The 16,901-nt window shown below is 67.3% G+C and overlaps 2 protein-coding genes across 5 annotated transcripts; one reads left to right on the plus strand and one right to left on the minus strand.

Moving 5' to 3' along the window:
- Positions 1–417: 417 nt before the first annotated feature.
- Positions 418–4,410, plus strand: LOC138825431 (synaptogyrin-3). The gene is made up of 4 exons (XM_070019980.1): positions 418–593; positions 2,486–2,723; positions 2,902–3,044; positions 3,122–4,410. Exons 1-4 carry the CDS (start codon positions 495–497, stop codon positions 3,329–3,331), a joined length of 690 nt encoding a protein of 229 aa, XP_069876081.1. The 5' UTR covers positions 418–494; the 3' UTR covers positions 3,332–4,410.
- A 993-nt stretch (positions 4,411–5,403) lies between these two features.
- On the minus strand, positions 5,404–16,715 carry LOC138825432 (E3 ubiquitin-protein ligase ZNF598-like). Of its 4 annotated transcripts, none has more exons than XM_070019982.1 (12): positions 16,489–16,715; positions 10,357–10,469; positions 9,840–9,969; positions 9,557–9,768; positions 9,144–9,361; positions 8,672–8,780; positions 8,157–8,344; positions 7,940–8,024; positions 7,098–7,849; positions 6,647–6,791; positions 6,390–6,543; positions 5,404–6,288 (listed from the first exon to the last, which is right to left on the minus strand). In XM_070019982.1, exons 1-12 carry the CDS (start codon positions 16,702–16,704, stop codon positions 5,725–5,727), a joined length of 2,886 nt encoding a protein of 961 aa, XP_069876083.1. In that variant the 5' UTR covers positions 16,705–16,715; the 3' UTR covers positions 5,404–5,724. The 4 variants fall into 4 exon arrangements, with proteins under 4 accessions (XP_069876083.1, XP_069876082.1, XP_069876085.1 ...); XM_070019981.1 differs by having other exon boundaries at positions 8,663–8,780; XM_070019984.1 differs by having other exon boundaries at positions 5,852–6,304.
- Between the last annotated feature and the right edge of the window lie 186 nt (positions 16,716–16,901).

Below are 16,901 nucleotides of genomic sequence, written 5' to 3' on the forward strand. Positions count from 1 at the left end.
GTGGGCCGCGCGGGGCACAGGGGCACAGGTGAGCGCCCGGGCCGGGCTGTGTCCAGTGCGGGTGGAAGGCCAGGGGCGGGCGGACTGCCGCCGCCCAGCGCCCAGACCTGCGGCCGCCCAGCCCGGGGGGCGGGGGGCTTCCTGTCAAGGAGACTAGAACTTTCTGGAGAAGCTGGGGCCCAGCGGGGTCACGGGGAGACCCCGGAGCCTGACTCCAGCCCAGGCCTGCCTCAGTTCCCCCTGCTCGGGGGCGCGGCGCGGCCTCGCTCGGCCTCCGGTGGGGTCCGGAGGACGCGGGCAGGTGAGGGCGGGCGGGGCCGGCGAGCGCCGGGGCGCAGGGACCCAGCGGGGGGCGCCCGCGCCGCCCCGCCCCGCGCGCCCCCGCCGCGGCCCGCGCGCGCTACCGGGAGACGGCGGCGGCGGCGGCGCGGCAGCATCCCGCGGCCTCGGGCGGGGCCGGCCGGACCCACGGACCCGGAGCCTCGAGGGCCGCCATGGAGGGCGCCTCGTTCGGCGCGGGCCGCGCGGGGGTCGCCCTGGACCCCGTGAGCTTCGCGCGGCGCCCCCAGACCCTGCTGCGGGCCGCGTCCTGGGTGAGTGAGCGGCCCGGCCGCCGGGCCCCCCTCCGCGGCCCGCCCGGCCCCCTCCGCGGCCCGCCCGGCCCCGCCGCCTCGCCCCCTCCTCACCCCCCCTCCCCACTCGCCCCCGGCCCGCCCGGCCCCGTCGCCCCCCTCCCCACCCCCCTCCTCACCCCCGCCACGGCCCCGCCGCCCCCTCCCCACCCCCCCTCCCCACCCGCCGTCCCCCGCCTCACCCCCTCCCCGGCCCCGCCGCCCCCTCCCCACCCGCCGTCCCCATCCCCACCCCCTCCCCGGCCCCGCCGCCCCCCTCCTCACCCCCTCCGCACCCGCCGGCCCCACCGCCCCCCTCCCCACCCCCCTCCTCCCCCGGCCCCGCCCCGGCCCCCTCTTCATCCCCCTCCTCATCTCCCCCCACCTCGCCCCCTCCCCCGACCCTCCCCCTCCCGGTCCCCTCCTCGCCCCCTCCCCCGCCCCGTCCCCCTCCCGGTCCCCTCCTCGCCCCCTCCCCCGCCCCGTCCCCCTCCCGGTCCCCTCCTCGCCCCCTCCCCAGCCCCGTCCCCCTCCCGGTCCCCTCCTCGCCCCCTCCCCCGCCCCGTCCCCCTCCCGGTCCCCTCCTCGCCCCCTCCCCCGACCCTCCCCCTCCCGGTCCCCTCCTCGCCCCCTCCCCCGACCCTCCCCCTCCGCCCAGGTCCGGTGACGTCACCGGGCGCGCCCCCGGCCTGCCCGCGCGGGAGGGCGGGGGCTCGGGGACCTTGAGAGGTCACCGCGGCGGCTCGCTCGGAGCCCACCCCCCGCCCTGCCCGCGGCGCCTCCGCTCTTCCGGTGGGGGCGGGGAGGGGGTCCCGAGGGGCGGGCCGGGGCCCGCTGTGAACGGAGGGGCAGGGCTCCCTACGGACGGGGTTGCCAGAAGGTTCTGCACCCCGTGAGGGCTTCCCGGAGGTGGCGTGGCGAGGAGGGGGCGGGCGCGCGGCGGCGGCGGCCCCCCGCCCCAGCAGGCAGCGGGGTGCCCGCACCTCCGCGCCGTCCTGGCAGAGGGCGGGGCCGGGCTGCGGGTGGGGCGGCCGCACCCAGGCTCGGCCCGGCCCGGCCCGCTGCGTGGGGTGACCGGACCAGAACCTGGACCCCGGCCCTTCCGGGCTCCGCTTGTGCCCCGGGGCGCATGGCACGCCCTGACCTCTTCACCCCGAGCTGGGCGGGTCGGAGGAGAAATGACGCCAGGGAGCCGGGCCGTGTCCCGGGGCGGGGGCGCCGGGGAGCCGGGCCGTGTCCCGGGGCGGGGGAGCTCCGGGGAGCCGGGCCGTGTCCCGGGTAGGGGGAGCTCCGGGGAGCCGGGCCGTGTCCCGGGGCGGGGGAGCTCCGGGGAGCCGGGCCGTGTCCCGGGTAGGGGGAGCTCCGGGGAGCCGGGCCGTGTCCCGGGGCGGGGGAGCTCCGGGGAGCCGGGCCGTGTCCCGGGTAGGGGGAGCTCCGGGGAGCCGGGCCGTGTCCCGGGGCGGGGGAGCTCCGGGGAGCCGGGCCGTGTCCCGGGGCGGGGGAGCTCCGGGGAGCGGGCCCGCGGCCCCGATCACCCTGGCCGCCGCCCCTGGCCCGCGCCCGTCCCCCAGCCCCGTCCTGACTGCGGAAGGCGGGTCACGCCGGTGCCGGCGGGGCTCGGGTCTGCACACCCCGCCGGGGCGCGCGGACACGCCCGGCCGGAGCCCTAATCGCCTCCATCACCGTCCGCAATTTTTATTTTTGGGCGCGGGATCCGTGAGCAGAACCCCTGTGAACGCGGGGTTTTAGCACCGGGCTTGGGGGTGAGCCGCCCCATCCCCGGCTGTCAGTGAGGACGGAGCACGGGGCGGGGGTCGGGGCGGGCGAGGCGGGGGTCTCCCTGGCCGCTGAGCACCGCCCGTCCCCCCCCGCAGGTGTTCTCCATCGCCGTGTTCGGGCCCATTGTCAACGAGGGCTACGTGAACGCCGACAGCGGCCCGGAGCTCCGCTGTGTCTTCAACGGGAACGCGGGCGCCTGTCGGTTCGGCGTGGCGCTGGGCCTCGGGGCCTTCCTGGCCTGCGCCGCCTTCCTGCTGCTCGACGCCCGCTTCCAGCAGATCAGCAGCGTCCGCGACCGCCGCCGCGCGGTGCTGCTGGACCTGGGCTTCTCAGGTGGGCGGGGCCGCGCGGGCGGGGCCTGGGCTGACCCCACGTCCAATCAGCGTGCGCGCATGCCCGCGTCCCGCCGCCGCGCTCCCGCGGTCGGGGCGGAGGGGCGGGGGCGCAGCGGGGACTCCGGGGCCCCGCCGCCCGCCCGGCCGCGCCCGACCTCCGGCCGCCATCCCCGCAGGGCTCTGGTCCTTCCTGTGGTTCGTGGGCTTCTGCTTCCTCACCAACCAGTGGCAGCGCACGGCCCCCGGGCCCGGCACCGCGCAGGCGGGGGACGCCGCGCGCGCCGCCATCGCCTTCAGCTTCTTCTCCATCCTCAGCTGGGTGAGTGTGGGCCCCGAGGGCGGCCTGGGGGCGGGAGATGCCCGACCGGCCGCCGCTGACCCCGGCTCCCTGCCCAGGTGGCGCTGACCGTGAAGGCCCTGCAGCGGTTCCGCCTGGGCACCGACATGTCGCTCTTCGCCACCGATCAGCTGGGCGCCGGGGCGGCCCAGGCCTACCCTGGCTACCCGGTGGGCAGCGGTGTGGAGGGCACCGAGACCTACCAGAGCCCACCCTTCACCGAGACCCTGGATACCAGCCCCAAAGGGTACCAGGTGCCTGCCTACTAGTGGTTGGCAGGCTGGGGCCAGGGCTGAACGGCCACCCCACGAGCGTCAGGGACAGAGAAAGTGGCCATTGTGGGCTTCTGGGGCCTAAGACAGGGCAGCCTCCCCGAGGTGCCCGGGCCCTTCAAGTTCAGTCAGCCTCAGGCCTGAGGCCCTGAGCAGGACAGCTTGGCCTCCAGTGGACTGGCCCGGGAGAGGTCAGCCATCCTGGGATTCGCTTGTCCACTCACGTGCAGAAGTCCGGCCGCACCCCTGTGGCTGGGTGCAGGGGCTGCCTGGGACTAGAATGGGGACACTAACTCCACCCAGCAATCGTTCCCTATCATGTGTCTGTGGGCCGTGGCTGTCTTTGATCCTGTCATGTGGTCCCTCCATTTCTTCTTAAAGGTTTGCCAGAGCAGCTGGGCCTGTCAGTGTTGTGATTGTGGTCAAATCTCCAGGTCTCATCTAGTGCTCTGCAAGCTGCCTCTCTCTCTCTCTCTCTCTCCCTCTCCTCTCTCTCTCGCTAGTGCCCAGGTGTGGGTAGTTCTGACCAGGAAGGCACAGACAGGCCTGAGCACCAGCCCTTCAGTAAGACCTTGCCCAGGGGAGGAGGGGGGACCCGTGAGTACCGGAAGCCAAGCCCCAGAGGCCCTCTCACAGGAGAGGCCTAGGCCCATTCCATCTATCCATGGTGCCCCTGGAGACCACCATTCCTACAAACTGCTTTATCTTGGCTTTGTGGACTAGTCCTTCCCTCCCTCCCCAGTACTGTTTTAAGGCCCAGCCCCTGGTGGGGGTCCTTGTAAGTAGTTGAATACTCATGCATTGCTTGAAGCTGGCTTTTCACATTAAGTCGAAAGCAAACACATTGCCATATTTCATTCTTGCAGACAAGATGCCTCCCTGTGGAGCTGCAGTGGCCTGACAGCCCTGTACATTGTAGCATAGGTCAATATGTGGGTATTTAAGTGGACATGTTTACAATTTTTGTATGTGTAGATCTCCCCTCCCTCTTCTGAAAAAAACAAATCTGTGATTGTTTCTCCAGTGTCCTGTTATGACTGCAGCTTCTTTACAATAAAGACTGTGTGTTGACCATATGTGGCCACTCTTAGAATCATTTCTGCCCTTCCCCTGCCTGGTGCCAGGGGCTCCCCCACTTCCCCCTATTGCTTAGAATTCCCTAGTATAGATCTACACAGCAGTTTAGCGATTCACCCAGTGAAGGGAATCTGGGTTGCTTCCAGTTGGGGGAGATTACATATACAACTATTATGTCACTCACAGGGAGGTTTTTGCTTGAATGAACATAAGTTTTATTTCTCTGGGATAAGTGCCCAAAAGCACAATGGCTGGGTTGTACAGTAAGTGCACATTTAGTTTTAAAAGAAATGGCAAACTGTTTTCCAGAATGTTTAACTCCTTGAATAATTGATGTTCACTGTACAGAATAGCCTTTATTTAATGCAGTAGATCTCTCTTCCCAGGCCCCAGGCACTGCCCACGGTGCTGGGCTTTGTGTATCCTACCAGAGACACCTGTGTATATATCAAGCAGAACTTTGGAGCAAACTCCCTTTCCTTAATGTTAACATTCAGTGTTTTTTTGTTTTTGCTTTTTTTTGGTCCTGAGACCTGAACTTTAGGGCTTGGGCACTGTCCCTCAGCTCTTCAGCTCAAGGCTAGTGTTCTACCACTTAAGCCACAGCACCACTTCCGGCTTTGTTCTTTTTGCTTATGTGGTGCTGAGAAATCGAACCCAGGGCCTCAGGCATGCAAGGCAAGCGCTCTTACCACTGAGCCACCTTCCCAGCCCTGAAGTGGGTATTTCTTGAAGTGAGATTTGAGTGCTCAATCAAGCATGGCCACATCTGTTCCTGGAACACTGGGCAATGCCAGGCCACAAACAGGTCCTGGGATCTGGGACCTGAGGATGATGGTCCCTTCCTGAGAGCAGACCCCACCCACCTAGCTTCCCGGCAAGCTGCCTGCTGGCAAACCCATGCTGCCGCATCTGAGCTCGGGCGGCCCAGTGGCCGGGCGATGGGGTGGGTGTTCACTCAGAGAGCAGACAAGCACAGGACAATGGCTATGTGCAGTACTGCAAAATAAATTTATTTGAAGATAAACTGTCTTATAAAAGGTCAGAGGCAATGTGAGATCCCAGATACAGCTTGTCTCATAAAAAGATTCAACTTCAAGTAGCACAATTTTGTGTCTGGTTTAATCTGGACCATTCTGAATTATCAAAGAGCCAACTGCTTACACAACACGCTCAACCTGTGACTCCAGCACCAGTGGGCCTGCGGCTCTGAGCTCTGGGGCTGCGGGCTCGAGGCCAGGCACCCACTGTGGGCCCTGGGCCTGACCCCAGGCTCCCATCTCCGCACCCTGCTCTTTCCCTCCCCTGGCACCTTACGAAACACGAAAAAGCACACGACAGTGCCCACTACTGAGCAGAGGACGGGACTTCTGGGTGTGCATGTGGCACACGGCAGCCCTTCCTGGTGACTGCTGGCGGCCTGGCCAGCCAACGGGCCTGAGCAACAGCCTCACGGGAACCCTGCCTAGCTGCACGGCAGCTGGGAGGGGGAGGAGGGAGACACAGGGTGCGAGCCCCGGCCCTCGCTGGCAGCAGCAGCTACGTGATGATCCTAGCAATGGCTTGGAGAGAGGGAAAGTCATCGTCGCGGGCTGCGTGCAGCGCCTGGTGGTTCTTGATGTCACCATGCGCGAGCACCTGCTGACAGGCGGGGCACACACAGCAGTCCAGGCCGGCCTGCGGGGCGCTGGCCTGCCACGTACTCCTCTTGTTCTTCTTGGATTTGGCGCCCATGGGCTTCTCGTGGCTGCGGAAGTCGGCGTGTGCGGACAGCAGCTCCTGCTGTTTGGCCGTGTCCGGCAGCAGCACCAGCAGCTCGCTGAAGATCTTCTGGAAGTTCTCCCCGAGCAGGTCCCGGCAGCTCTTATAGTACTGTGCTGCAGAGACCATCCCCTGGTGCCAGAAAGCCATGCCAGTCACTCCCGGCCCGGGCCCAGCAGGCCGTCCTCCCGGCCCCGGTCCGCCCAGCCCCGCTCACCTGTCGGAACTCTCCCGAGTGGCTCTTGAACTTGCTGAAGCGGGCCTCATCGCTCTGCAGGAAGTCTTTGATGGACTGGATGAGCTGTAGGTTCCTTTCCCGGAAGTTCTCGGGCACCAGGTAGGCCTGGGGTGTTGTGGGTGGCAGCCTGGGTCTGGGGTCAGATGGCGACGATGAGGCTGCCGCATTTCAGGTGGCTGGGGAGGGTGGCGCCCTCTGCCAAGCCCCCGGGTGGGCCTGGCGCCCGCCTCACTTACGCTTTGGCGGTGGTGGTGGGGCTGGGGGCACAGGGTGTCTGGGAGCCGGGCAGGAGGCTGGAGAAGCCGGGTGGCGGCTTGCTGGCAGGAGGCACCAGGCCTGGCGGTGGCGGTGTGCCCTTCAAGAGCACAGCGCTGTTGAAGCCTGGGGCGGGTGGAAGGATCTGAGCGGGCTGGCCGAGGCCCCCAGGCTGCCTGCCCCCTGCCAGCCTGTCCACAGGCTGGGCAGGCTCACGCTGGGGCAGCCTGGCTTGCCTGACAAGGTGCTCTGGATGGGTCAGGGGAGGGCGCAGGGTTCCGCGAGGTGAAGATGCTCCCTGCCTTCCAGCTGTTCCCAGGCCGCCCCAAGCCCACCGCGATGGCCCTGCCCCGCGCCCCGTCACTGCCATCTCTGGGCTCCGACCTGATGCCACCACCCCAGCCCTTCTCGCTAGGAGCACCGCCAGCGTACCTGGCGGGGGAGGCATCCTCGGGGGTGGGCAGGGGCCTCCAAGTGCAGGGAAGTCTTGGCGGGGTGAGCAGGGGAGGGGCCCCACGGGCCTTGGGAGCCCCGGGGGTTCCTTGGGGATGCTCTTTGCCAGGACTAGCCCCTCCGTGTGTCCATTAACGACGACGCCTACTGGCGGCCCCTCTGTTCCGCCTGGAGGGGCTTCAGGGGCCTGCTCCACCCCAAGGGGCTTTGGGGTACGGTTGGGAGGTAGTGGTGGGGGCGATGGAGCCTTGAGCTTCTCGGAGCCCACCTTCTTCTTCCTGCCGACCTTCGCGGCGCTGGGAGTGGCCGCGGGCGGCGGCAGGGCGGGGGGCGCAGCGCGCTGGGGCGCAGCGAGGCCGCCCCGCTCCTCTGCCTCCACGGGGGGCGGGCCGCCCTTGCGCCCACCCCTGCCCCCCTTTCCTGCCTTCCTCGGGAGGTGGGCGCCCCCACCCACAGCTTGGACCGCTGGGGGGGGCGGGGCCCCCTTTTTGCTACAGCTGTTGTTCCAGGCAGAGGCAAGGCTGGGGGGCCCGGAGCTGGGCTTGGACGAGGAGGACACGAGGGCAGGGAAGTCTTCCTCCTGGAAGGTGCTCCTGCCCCGCGCGGGGCCGGGGTACGCCAGCGCCAGCCCCACCGTGCCCGGGGTGCCTGCTGCGGGGCAGGAGGAAGCGGAGGCACAGAGACTGGGGAAGTCTTCATCCTTGAGTTTTGGGGTGGGCAGCGGGAGGGCGCTAGGTCAGGAGAGAGCAGAGCTGGTCAGGGACACGCCAGGCCCCGGCCAGCGCCCCACACAGGTGCCCCCCACCCCCGCGGGCACACACCTGGGAGCGCCGGCCACCGCGCCGGGGCCCGCGGCCGGGAAGGCTTCCTGGCTCACAGGCCCATTCGCTGAGGTTTCTTTGGGGCCTAGGAGACCAGAGGCACCATCAGACCACGGGGATGGGCTTGGGGAGAGCGCAGGGGGCGGGGGCGGGGTCCCTGGCATGCTGCCGGGCCCGGGCTGCCCGCTCTCCGCCCTCCCCCCAAGGCCTGGCTCACCTGGGCCTTCTCCCTGAGGCCGGAGCAGGCGTCGGGAGCCTCGGGGCTCCTCAGGTGCCCGGGCTGCCGCTTCCTCCTTCTTGGGCCTGCCACCCTCCTCTCGGCCCTCACTCCTCCGAGGGTCCTCCTGCTGCTGGGCAGCCACCGAGGCCCGGATGGCGGCAGCCACCTCTCGGTCCTCTTCTTCTCTGGGGGGAGGGAGGGGAGGCTTCAGACTGTGAGACAGGCCAGCCTGGCACAGCTGTGCGTCCAGGGCCTTCCGTCCCAGCCTCCGCGCTGACACCGGCTGCGTCACCGCCCCTTCCCCTGGGCATGGCGTCCCCGGCTTCCACCAGGGAAGGGCCAGAACGTTTTCTCACTAAGGACACACAGCAGATCCTGTTGGCACCCCAAGATCCTGAGCCAGAGCCCCTGCCCATGTCCTTTCCCAGCGCAGCTGGTGGCCGTGCCACCGCCGGCGGGTAGCACCAAAAGAACGTCAGAGGCGCGCGCGCGGGTCGGCCCACCTCTTGTACCTCCAGCTTCCTCGGCGGCTCTGCTGGGCCCCGCGCCCGCTGGCCCGGCCCGCACGGCCCTGGCGGCTGTACCTGTCCACCTCCTCGTAGTCCTCGCCACTGACGACCCCTGCATCGGCACACAGCCCGTCACCCACCCCGGCCTCGGAGGGCCGCGCGCCCGCAGCCCCTGGCCGTGGGCACACACCAGCGGTGACTCGACGACCTGCGGCCCCGAGTCAGAGGCGCAGCTGAGCGGCACTCAGCTTCCGGATGCAGAGAGCCCCAGAACTCCAGGCGCAAGACGCTGAGAGGCAGGCGGGAGGGGGCTCCAGGCGCCCACAGGGGCGCAGACGGGGCACAGGCGGGGCAGCTCCTCCCCGCGGGAGACGGATGCAGACCGGGGCCTGAGATCTCCAGGGACCCCGCACACCACCCGGGAGCCGGGCCGGGCCGGGCCGGGCCGGGCCGAGCCCACCGATCGCTCGCTCACCCTCACTGCGGCGGGAGTGCCGCGGCGCGAAGCTGAACTGCAGGTCAATCTGGCGGTTCTGGCGCGCCTCCGCGCGGCTGCGGCTGTGGCAGGCCGTCTTGTGCGCCTTGAGGTCGATCTCCGTGCGGAAGGCGTGGGTGAACTGCTCCGTGCTGCAGCGGCCCTCCTCACACAGGAAGTGCTTCTCCCGGAAGTGCTCGCGCAGGTACGTGTAGTCACTGAGGGAGTGGGGTGTCACGGGGTGCCCTTACGGCCGCCCGTGTGTCTGGAGGGTCACCTGGCCCGCCCCGCCGGGCCCCGCCCACCCCGCCGGGCCCCGCCCACCCGTAGTAGTCCTGCGCCCCGCCCACCCCGCCGGGCCCGCCCACCTGTAGTAGTCCTGCGCCCCGCCCACCCCGCTGGGCCCCGCCCACCTGTAGTAGTCCTGCGCCCCGTCCGCGTCGCAGAAGTGGCAGAAGTAGTGGTCGCGGCGCAGGTGCTTGAGCAGCTCGTCATTGTCCAGGTAGCGCTCGTCACAGAACTTGCACAGCGGGTGGCCCCGGTGGGACGTGTCGTCCGGGTCCCCCTGCATGCGGTGCCGGGCCAGGTCCTTGCGCGAGTACCACTTGCGCTCGTAGGTGAAAATCTGTGGAGAATGTGGGGGTGGGCACGGGCTGGGGGCTCCCGGGACCCCCCCCCCGGGCGACAAAGGCACACCTTGAGGTGCTTGAGGCACAGCTTGCAGCAGAAGAGCTCGTGCTGCTTCCGCATGTGCTGCTCCAGGTCTCCGAAGAGGCCGAAGGGCAGCAGCTGGGGACACCGCGGGCACTCATGCTGCAGCAGCTGCCTGGGGAGACAACACAGCCCCCAAGGCACACATTCAGCGTCGTGCGGAGCGGCGTGTGCCAGGCCCCAGGCCCACGAGGGGCCCTTCTCACAACTCTCCCGGGTGCTGGGAGCTCAGGGCAGGCACCGCCTCGCCCGCCCTCTCCCGCCCTCAGACGGCCCCGACAGCAGCGGCCACCCACCTCCACGGCGGCCTCGGGGAGGGCGGCACTCAGGGCTCAGGACAGTCCAGCCCGGGGCACACGGCCCGTCGGGGCAGGACCCAGGGAGGACCTGGCCCTGTCCCCGCTTCCCCTGTGGCCCCGGGCTTGGGCCGGGAGGCGAGGGCAGGCACGCGGTCTCCACACACTCATGGCCGCTGCAGACCCCCCAGGCTGGGTTCACCCACCTGTACAATGCAAACACCTTTCCATCTGCAAAGTAGATGTCATATTTCTTCTCGTGCTGCAGCTGGTGGATGGGGATTGTGGCAAAGGCAGGAAGCTTCTTCCCGAAGACCACCTGGAGACACACAGCAGCGGGCTTGGCAGGGTGGCAGGGGCACACAAGAGGGCTCCGGGCCCCAAGCGGCAGCAGCCAGCCTAGGCTTCCTCTCCTCTCTACAAAAGAACTGTTGGCACAGACTCCATCCCAAGTCTCCACGGGGGGCAGCCATGCGCCTGCAGGTCCTGCAGTCACCCACGGCTCCAGAACCAAAGGGGGACAGGGGCTGAGCACCAAGCAGCTTTTTTTTTTTTTGGGGGGGGCATGCTCCAAGGGCAGCTACAGAGCATGTGCTGCCAACTTAGCACGCATCAGGTGACCTGCACGAGGCCTGGCGAGCCCCGCCAGCACCCCTCTGGGGCTTCCACAGGCCTGGCATCCCCAGCCAACCACTCCAGCTCCTGCTGCAGCCTGGCTGCCAAAGCACCCCTCCCCTGTCCCTTAGGGTCGGGCTGCTGTCCTGCCCCACCCCAGACGGATGGCCTGGAGCTCCAACAGGTTGCCCTTTTCTCCAAGAAGCCCTGCAACGGAGGACCTCACCACCGCACTCCTCCCGCCCCTCACCTGGCATGGCCGGGGCCAGCTGGCTCTGGGGCCGTACCGAGACAGGTCACCAGCTTAGGCTGAGCTGAGCTGTGTTTGGGACCCGAATGGACGTGCCCTTGGGGGCAGCTCGGGGCAGGCCGGGAGCAGAGCCAGTGACAGGCTCGCGCGTGGCCACACACCCCTGGCCGTGCGGCCACTGCAGCGGCCTCCCTCGGGGGGGCTGGAGAGGGAGCCAGCAGCCCGTTGGTGGGAGGGCGGGCCAGGGACCCGGCCGCCCTTCCTCATCTCCCCTGGTCTCCTCTGGCCGGGCAGGAACATCACTGCCTAACTGTCCTGTGTCCCCTCTGCCTCCGGGCAGCTCGTCCCCAGGCCCCCATAGGAGCAGAATGTCTGGGTTCTGTGCGGGCCCCTTCTGTCACCTGCCCTCCTGGGCGGCTGCGGCTGTGAACCAGGGAGGATGCTGGTGGGACACGGCGCTCATCCCCCCCCCAGGAGGACCCACAGGCCTCACACGTCCAGTCCTCCTCTGGGGCAGCAGCTCTAGAAGCCCAGCTCCCCTTCACAGTGGCTAAAAGAGCAAGCCCAGCAAACTGCGCAAGGCTGCCAAACAGACGCCGCAGCGCAGGAACAACCTCCTTCCCCAGAGGAAGCCGTGCCAGGGACGCCCCCATCCCCACCCGCGCCGGGCCCGGCTTCCAGCAGCGTCCTCAGACCCAGCCTGGTGCGTCTTGAGCTGCAATGGAGGAGTCCATCTGCTTGGGGGACGTGAGCACCCCGGCAGCCTCCTCCACGGCGCTCTCCCGAGGACACCTGCGTTCAGGAGGAGCCAGGCGGCGCTGAGCGGAGCGTCAGTCCCCTCTCCTCACCACCGCTCACCCCATGGCAGCCATGATGACCTGCAGGCCGAGGCCGCGAGCAGAGACAGAGAACCCGCACGCGGCCTGGGGTGCACGCCCCTCATACAGGGCCTGGGGAAGGGAGACGAGAGCACTGGGGTGCGAGAACCAGGGAGCCAGGCCTGCTCCTTCCCGAGGCCACAGGCCGGGTGCGGGCCGGGCGTGTGGCGCAGGCGCCGCGCCACGGCACCTGCGGCAGAGCCCGGGGTGTTAGCCCTCCTGAGCAGCCTGGCACAGGTGGTCCACGCGGGTACACAGTGGGACTGGAAGAAAGAAAAGGCTTAGGACAGTAACGGAGACCTCAGGCTGGCGCTGCTGCCGCTGCAAGGTGGGCAGATGACGGCACTGCAGCGGGCCTGGGGTAGAGCAAGCAGTTGGACGAGGGTGAGCACAAGGGCGAGCACAAGGGCACGGCAGCCAAGCCCAGGACCGACCGCAAGAGTCTACCAGGGCTCTGCTAGCAATACTCTTCCCCCTGGGGACAGTGAGGCGGGGCTGCACGCGAAGACGGCCCTGGGCTACACAGGGAAGAAAATCAGGAGTCAAGAGACAGCAGGCCTAACACCCCCCCCCCACCCCCCCCCCCCCCGGCAGAGAGCTCCCAGGATGCAGCGTGGGTTAGGCCTGGACCACCGCTGGGTAACTGAGGCAGCAGATCATCCATGGGAGAGACGTCCTCGGTGAGACACCCCAATGGTTCCCTTCCCATGGAGGCCGAGAGGCCTGGACAGGACCAGGAACTCCCTAGAGAGCCTCCAGGGTAAGTCAAGTATCTGCCAGGGAGCCTTGCTGCCCCCTGCTGCCAGCACGCAGCGGGCACTCAATACATGAGAAGAAAGGCAAAGCCTGTGACACATACCTGTAATCCCAGCATTCTGGAGGCTGAGGCCAAGCCTGACCCTGTTCCCACCCCCCAAAAAAGAAAAGACCAAAGAACAAGTGGGGCAATAGAATATCAGAAGGAAAATGCCAGCGGGTGCCAGGCTCACGCCTGTAATCCTAGCTCCATCCGAGGATCAAGGTTTAAAGCCAGCCCAGGTAATATCCTCCAGGAGACTCTTATCTCCACTCAACCACCGGAAAGTGGCAGTGTGGCTTGAATGGTAGAGCACTCACCTTGAGCTGAAGAACTGAGAAACTTGGGGCTGGGAAGGTGGCTCAGTGGTAGAGTGCTTGCCTTGCATGCATGAAGCCCTGGGTTCGATTCCTCAGCACCACATAAGCAGAAAAAAAAAGCTGGAAGTGGTGCTATGGCTCAAGTGGTAGCGTGCTAGACTTGAGCTGAAGGGCTGAGGGACAGCGCCCAGGCCCAGAGTTCAGGCCCCACGACTGGACCCAAAAAAAAAATAAAAAAATAAAGAGAACTGAGAGACAGCTGGGCGCCAGTGGCTCACCCCTGTAATCCTAGCTACTCAAGAGGCTGAGATCTGAGGATCACGGTTCAAAGCCAGCCCAGGCAGGAAAGTCTGTGAGACTCTTATCTCCAATAAACCACCAGAAACCAGGAAGTGGTGCTGTGGCTCAAGTGGTAGAGCGCTCGCCTTGAGCTGAAGAGCACAGGGACAGTGCCCAGGCCCAGAGTTCAAGCCCCATGATCAACAAAAAAAAAAGAGGAAATACCAAATGTTGCCAACCTAGCATGGGTCAGGTGACCCATCATCAAGCCTGGCTATCTGGAGGCCTGGTGTTCCATTCCTGTAAGCCTACCTAGCAGGGAAGCTGAGACCTAGAGGATCAAGGTTCAAAGTCAGCCTGGGCAGAAGACTCCCTCACCAAAGTAACTGGCAAAAAGCTGTGCTGGAGGCATACCTCAAGTGATAGCAAAGCACAGATGCCAGACAAACAATTTTGTGGCCCTGAGTCCAAACCATGGTACTTGCTAAGAAGATAAGTAAGCATGGGTCCCAGAGAAGAAGGCTCAGGTGTGGGGAGGAAGCGCAGCGGGGAAGCCGAAGGTCACTCCAGGAGCCACTTGGAGAACCCAGAACCCAGGGATCATGGGTGGGGGCTGGAGAAGCTTTAACTTCACACAGGGCTTGCCCTCAGACGCAGGGTTTGGGGTAACCCTGGGCTGGCCTTCAGTACTCTCCTCCCACTTCCCGGCCTGGGAGCCTGGGTGTGGCTTCATTGGGTGGCTGAAGCACCATCAGGACTCCTGGGAAAATACCAGGGACAAGATGCCAGACACATGTAAAAGGGTCAGTGGGAAAGATGTGTCCAGAGGGAGGCAGTGGGGCCCCAGGTGGGGGTACCACACCCAGGACCTCTCCACAGAGGTGGGTCCCAGACCACTCCCGGGTCCCACGCAGGAGCAGCCTGCACTGGCCCCCACCGGAAGGGAGCCTGCCTCAGCTTCCACGCGAGCGCCCGCCGCCGCTGCGTCCAGGTCGCCTGGCTCTCTGCCTGAGCGGCAGGCTGCAAGGCTGTGCTGTGTCTGCTCCAGCCATCCCCAGCCCCCACCCTGCAGCCCGCACCGGGAAGGTCAAGGTGTACACAGTCACTCAGAAAAGGAAGCTTATGGGCTGGGAAGGTGGCTCAGTGGTAGAGTGCTTGCCTTGCATGCTCAAGGCCCTGGGTTCGATTCCTCAGCACCACATAAGCAAAAAGAAAAAAGCCGGAAGTGGCACTGTTGCTCAAGTGGTAGAGCGCTAGCCTTGAGCTGAAGAGCTGAGGGACAGCGCCCAGGCCCAGAGTTCAGGCCCCACGACCGGACCCAAAAAAAAAAAAAAAAAAGAAAAGGAAGCTTATTCACCCCACACTGCATCGGAGCACAGGGAATCCTCTCCATTTCCACAGACCTTGCTTTCAGGAAGGGAGAGCAAAGCATGACCACAGCTGAGGGACTGGGGGGGGGGGGTCATCCTGCGATTCCTGAGCAGGCACAGGGCACCTCCAGACATAACATGGGACTACGCAAGGGAATAGGAAAGAGTAGAGTGAAGCTATAAGCTCAGGAATGGGAGAGCAGGAAGAGCAGGATAGAGGAGGGGCGAGGGAGCTGGGAAGCAGCTACTTAACCCACAGCAAACTTCCTAGGAAACCTCTGCTGCCCAGCAGTGCAGCACAGGCCCAAGAGGCAGCCCAGATTTGGTGAGGCGCGCCCACGGCCAAACAACACCCAGGGGCTGCCCACAGGTCGCGTCAACAACCCCTGCCACGCAACGCTGAGGGTACTGTGCCTAAGAGGAATGAGAGAGGGCAGACCCCGGCTACAGTAGCCACACCTGACTGTTTACTTCCTAAGTGAGACCCAAAGTTGAGGCTAGGACTCACATGTAAAGACCTCCACGGTACCTTCTTTCTGGCAGAAAGCCGCAGGTGTGCGGGAAATCTGTCACTACAAGCAAAAGGGCAGGGGTGGGGCCTTCAAAGTATGCCACTGGCCAAAGGCTTCCCGAACTTCCTGCGCTCCAGGCCCACCACATTAGAGACTGCTGGCATCTCCACATGCTTTGCTTTCCAACAGGTGCCCAGAACCGGTGCCCGTGGAATGTTCCTGGGTCCCAGTACCTCTCTGGCTGCTTTCACATACAGGACAAGAAAGTCAGATTCCCTGGCAGATGCCACCACCAAAACCTTCTGTGAACAAACCAAGGGGATTTCACAATACTAGAAGCAAACAAGCTCTCTAAGGGCAGCATGTCGGCGGAGACCCGGCCAGATGCGCCCTGCGGCGGGGCTGCCAGGGGGCTGCCCTCTGACCCCTCCAGAACCTCCGAGTCTGGATCGAGTCCGAAACATGGCTCTCTTGTCTGGAAGGAAGCTCCTAGCAAGAAGAGCAAAAACTTCCTCCTGTTTTGGTCCTCAGCAGTCAGACTCCGGGTGGAGTCAGATCCCGGAGTCACCGGGAGGATCTCAGGGTCACCAGGGGAGCCCAGAAGGCTCGCTGGGAAGGGAAACGTGCAGTTGAGCTCTCCGCTCCCAGGAACCGCCCCGGGCGGATCCGGGCGCCGGTCCCCGCGAGCCCGGCGGAGACCCCGGAGTATGAACACCCACGGACAGGCGAGCCGCGACTCCCGACCCGCAGCAGCCTCTTCCGGAAGCCGGGGCACCAGGGAGCCCCCCCCCCCGCCCCGCCCGGGCCTCGGGGGCGTCGCTCGGCCGCCGCCGGCCTCCAGGCGCCAGGCGGCCGGACCCCGCCCCGGGGGCCCCGGGGCCTCGGGCGGGCGCGGCCGGGCCGGGCGGCCCCCCGCGGCCCCCGCGCAGCCCCCCACGCAGCCCGCCGGCCCCCCGCGGCCCCCGCGCAGCCCACCGGCCCCGCCGATCCCCCCCGGCCCCCGCGCAGCCCGCCGGCCCCGCCGATCCCCCCCGGCCCCCGCGCAGCCCGCCGGCCCCCGCGCAGCCCCCCACGCAGCCCGCCGGCCCCCCGCGCAGCCCGCCGGCCCCGCCGATCCCCCCCGGCCCCCGAGGCCCCCGCGCAGCCCGCCGGCCCCGCCGATCCCCCCCGGCCCCCGCGCAGCCCGCCGGCCCCGCCGATCCCCCCCCGGCCCCCGCGCAGCCCGCCGGCCCCGCCGATCCCCCCCGGCCCCCGAGGCCCCCGCGCAGCCCGCCGGCCCCGCCGATCCCCCCGGCCCCCGCGCAGCCCGCCGGCGCACCTGGCGCAGCTCCTCGCGGCACACGGCGCAGTAGCGCTGCTCGCACAGCACCCGCATCTTGGTGGAGCAGCGGTAGCACACCGGGTGGTCGCAGCGGCCCAGCGCCGTCGCCTCCAGGTCCCCGCAGCACAGCACGCAGCTCCCGCCGCCCCGCTCCGGCGCAGCCGCCGCCTCCAGGGCCGCGCGCCGCCCCTCGGCGCCCGCCGTCGCCGCCATAGCCCGACTCCGGCCCCCCTCCCGGCCGGCGCGGCGCGGCGCGGCGCGGCCTGGCTCCGCGGACCCGCCCCTTCCGGTGACGTCATCGCGAGGCAACCGCCCCGCCCGGCGGAAGTGCGGCCTGCGACTTCCGCTCCCGCTCGGACTCCGGCTAGAGCGGCGTCCGCGCGCCCGGCGCTCTATCCGCCGCGGGCGGC

Source organism: Dipodomys merriami, unplaced genomic scaffold (genome assembly GCF_024711535.1).
Source record: "Dipodomys merriami isolate MVZ:Mamm:240054 unplaced genomic scaffold, mDipMer1.0.p SCAF_137, whole genome shotgun sequence".
Classification (NCBI taxonomy): domain Eukaryota; kingdom Metazoa; phylum Chordata; class Mammalia; order Rodentia; family Heteromyidae; genus Dipodomys; species Dipodomys merriami.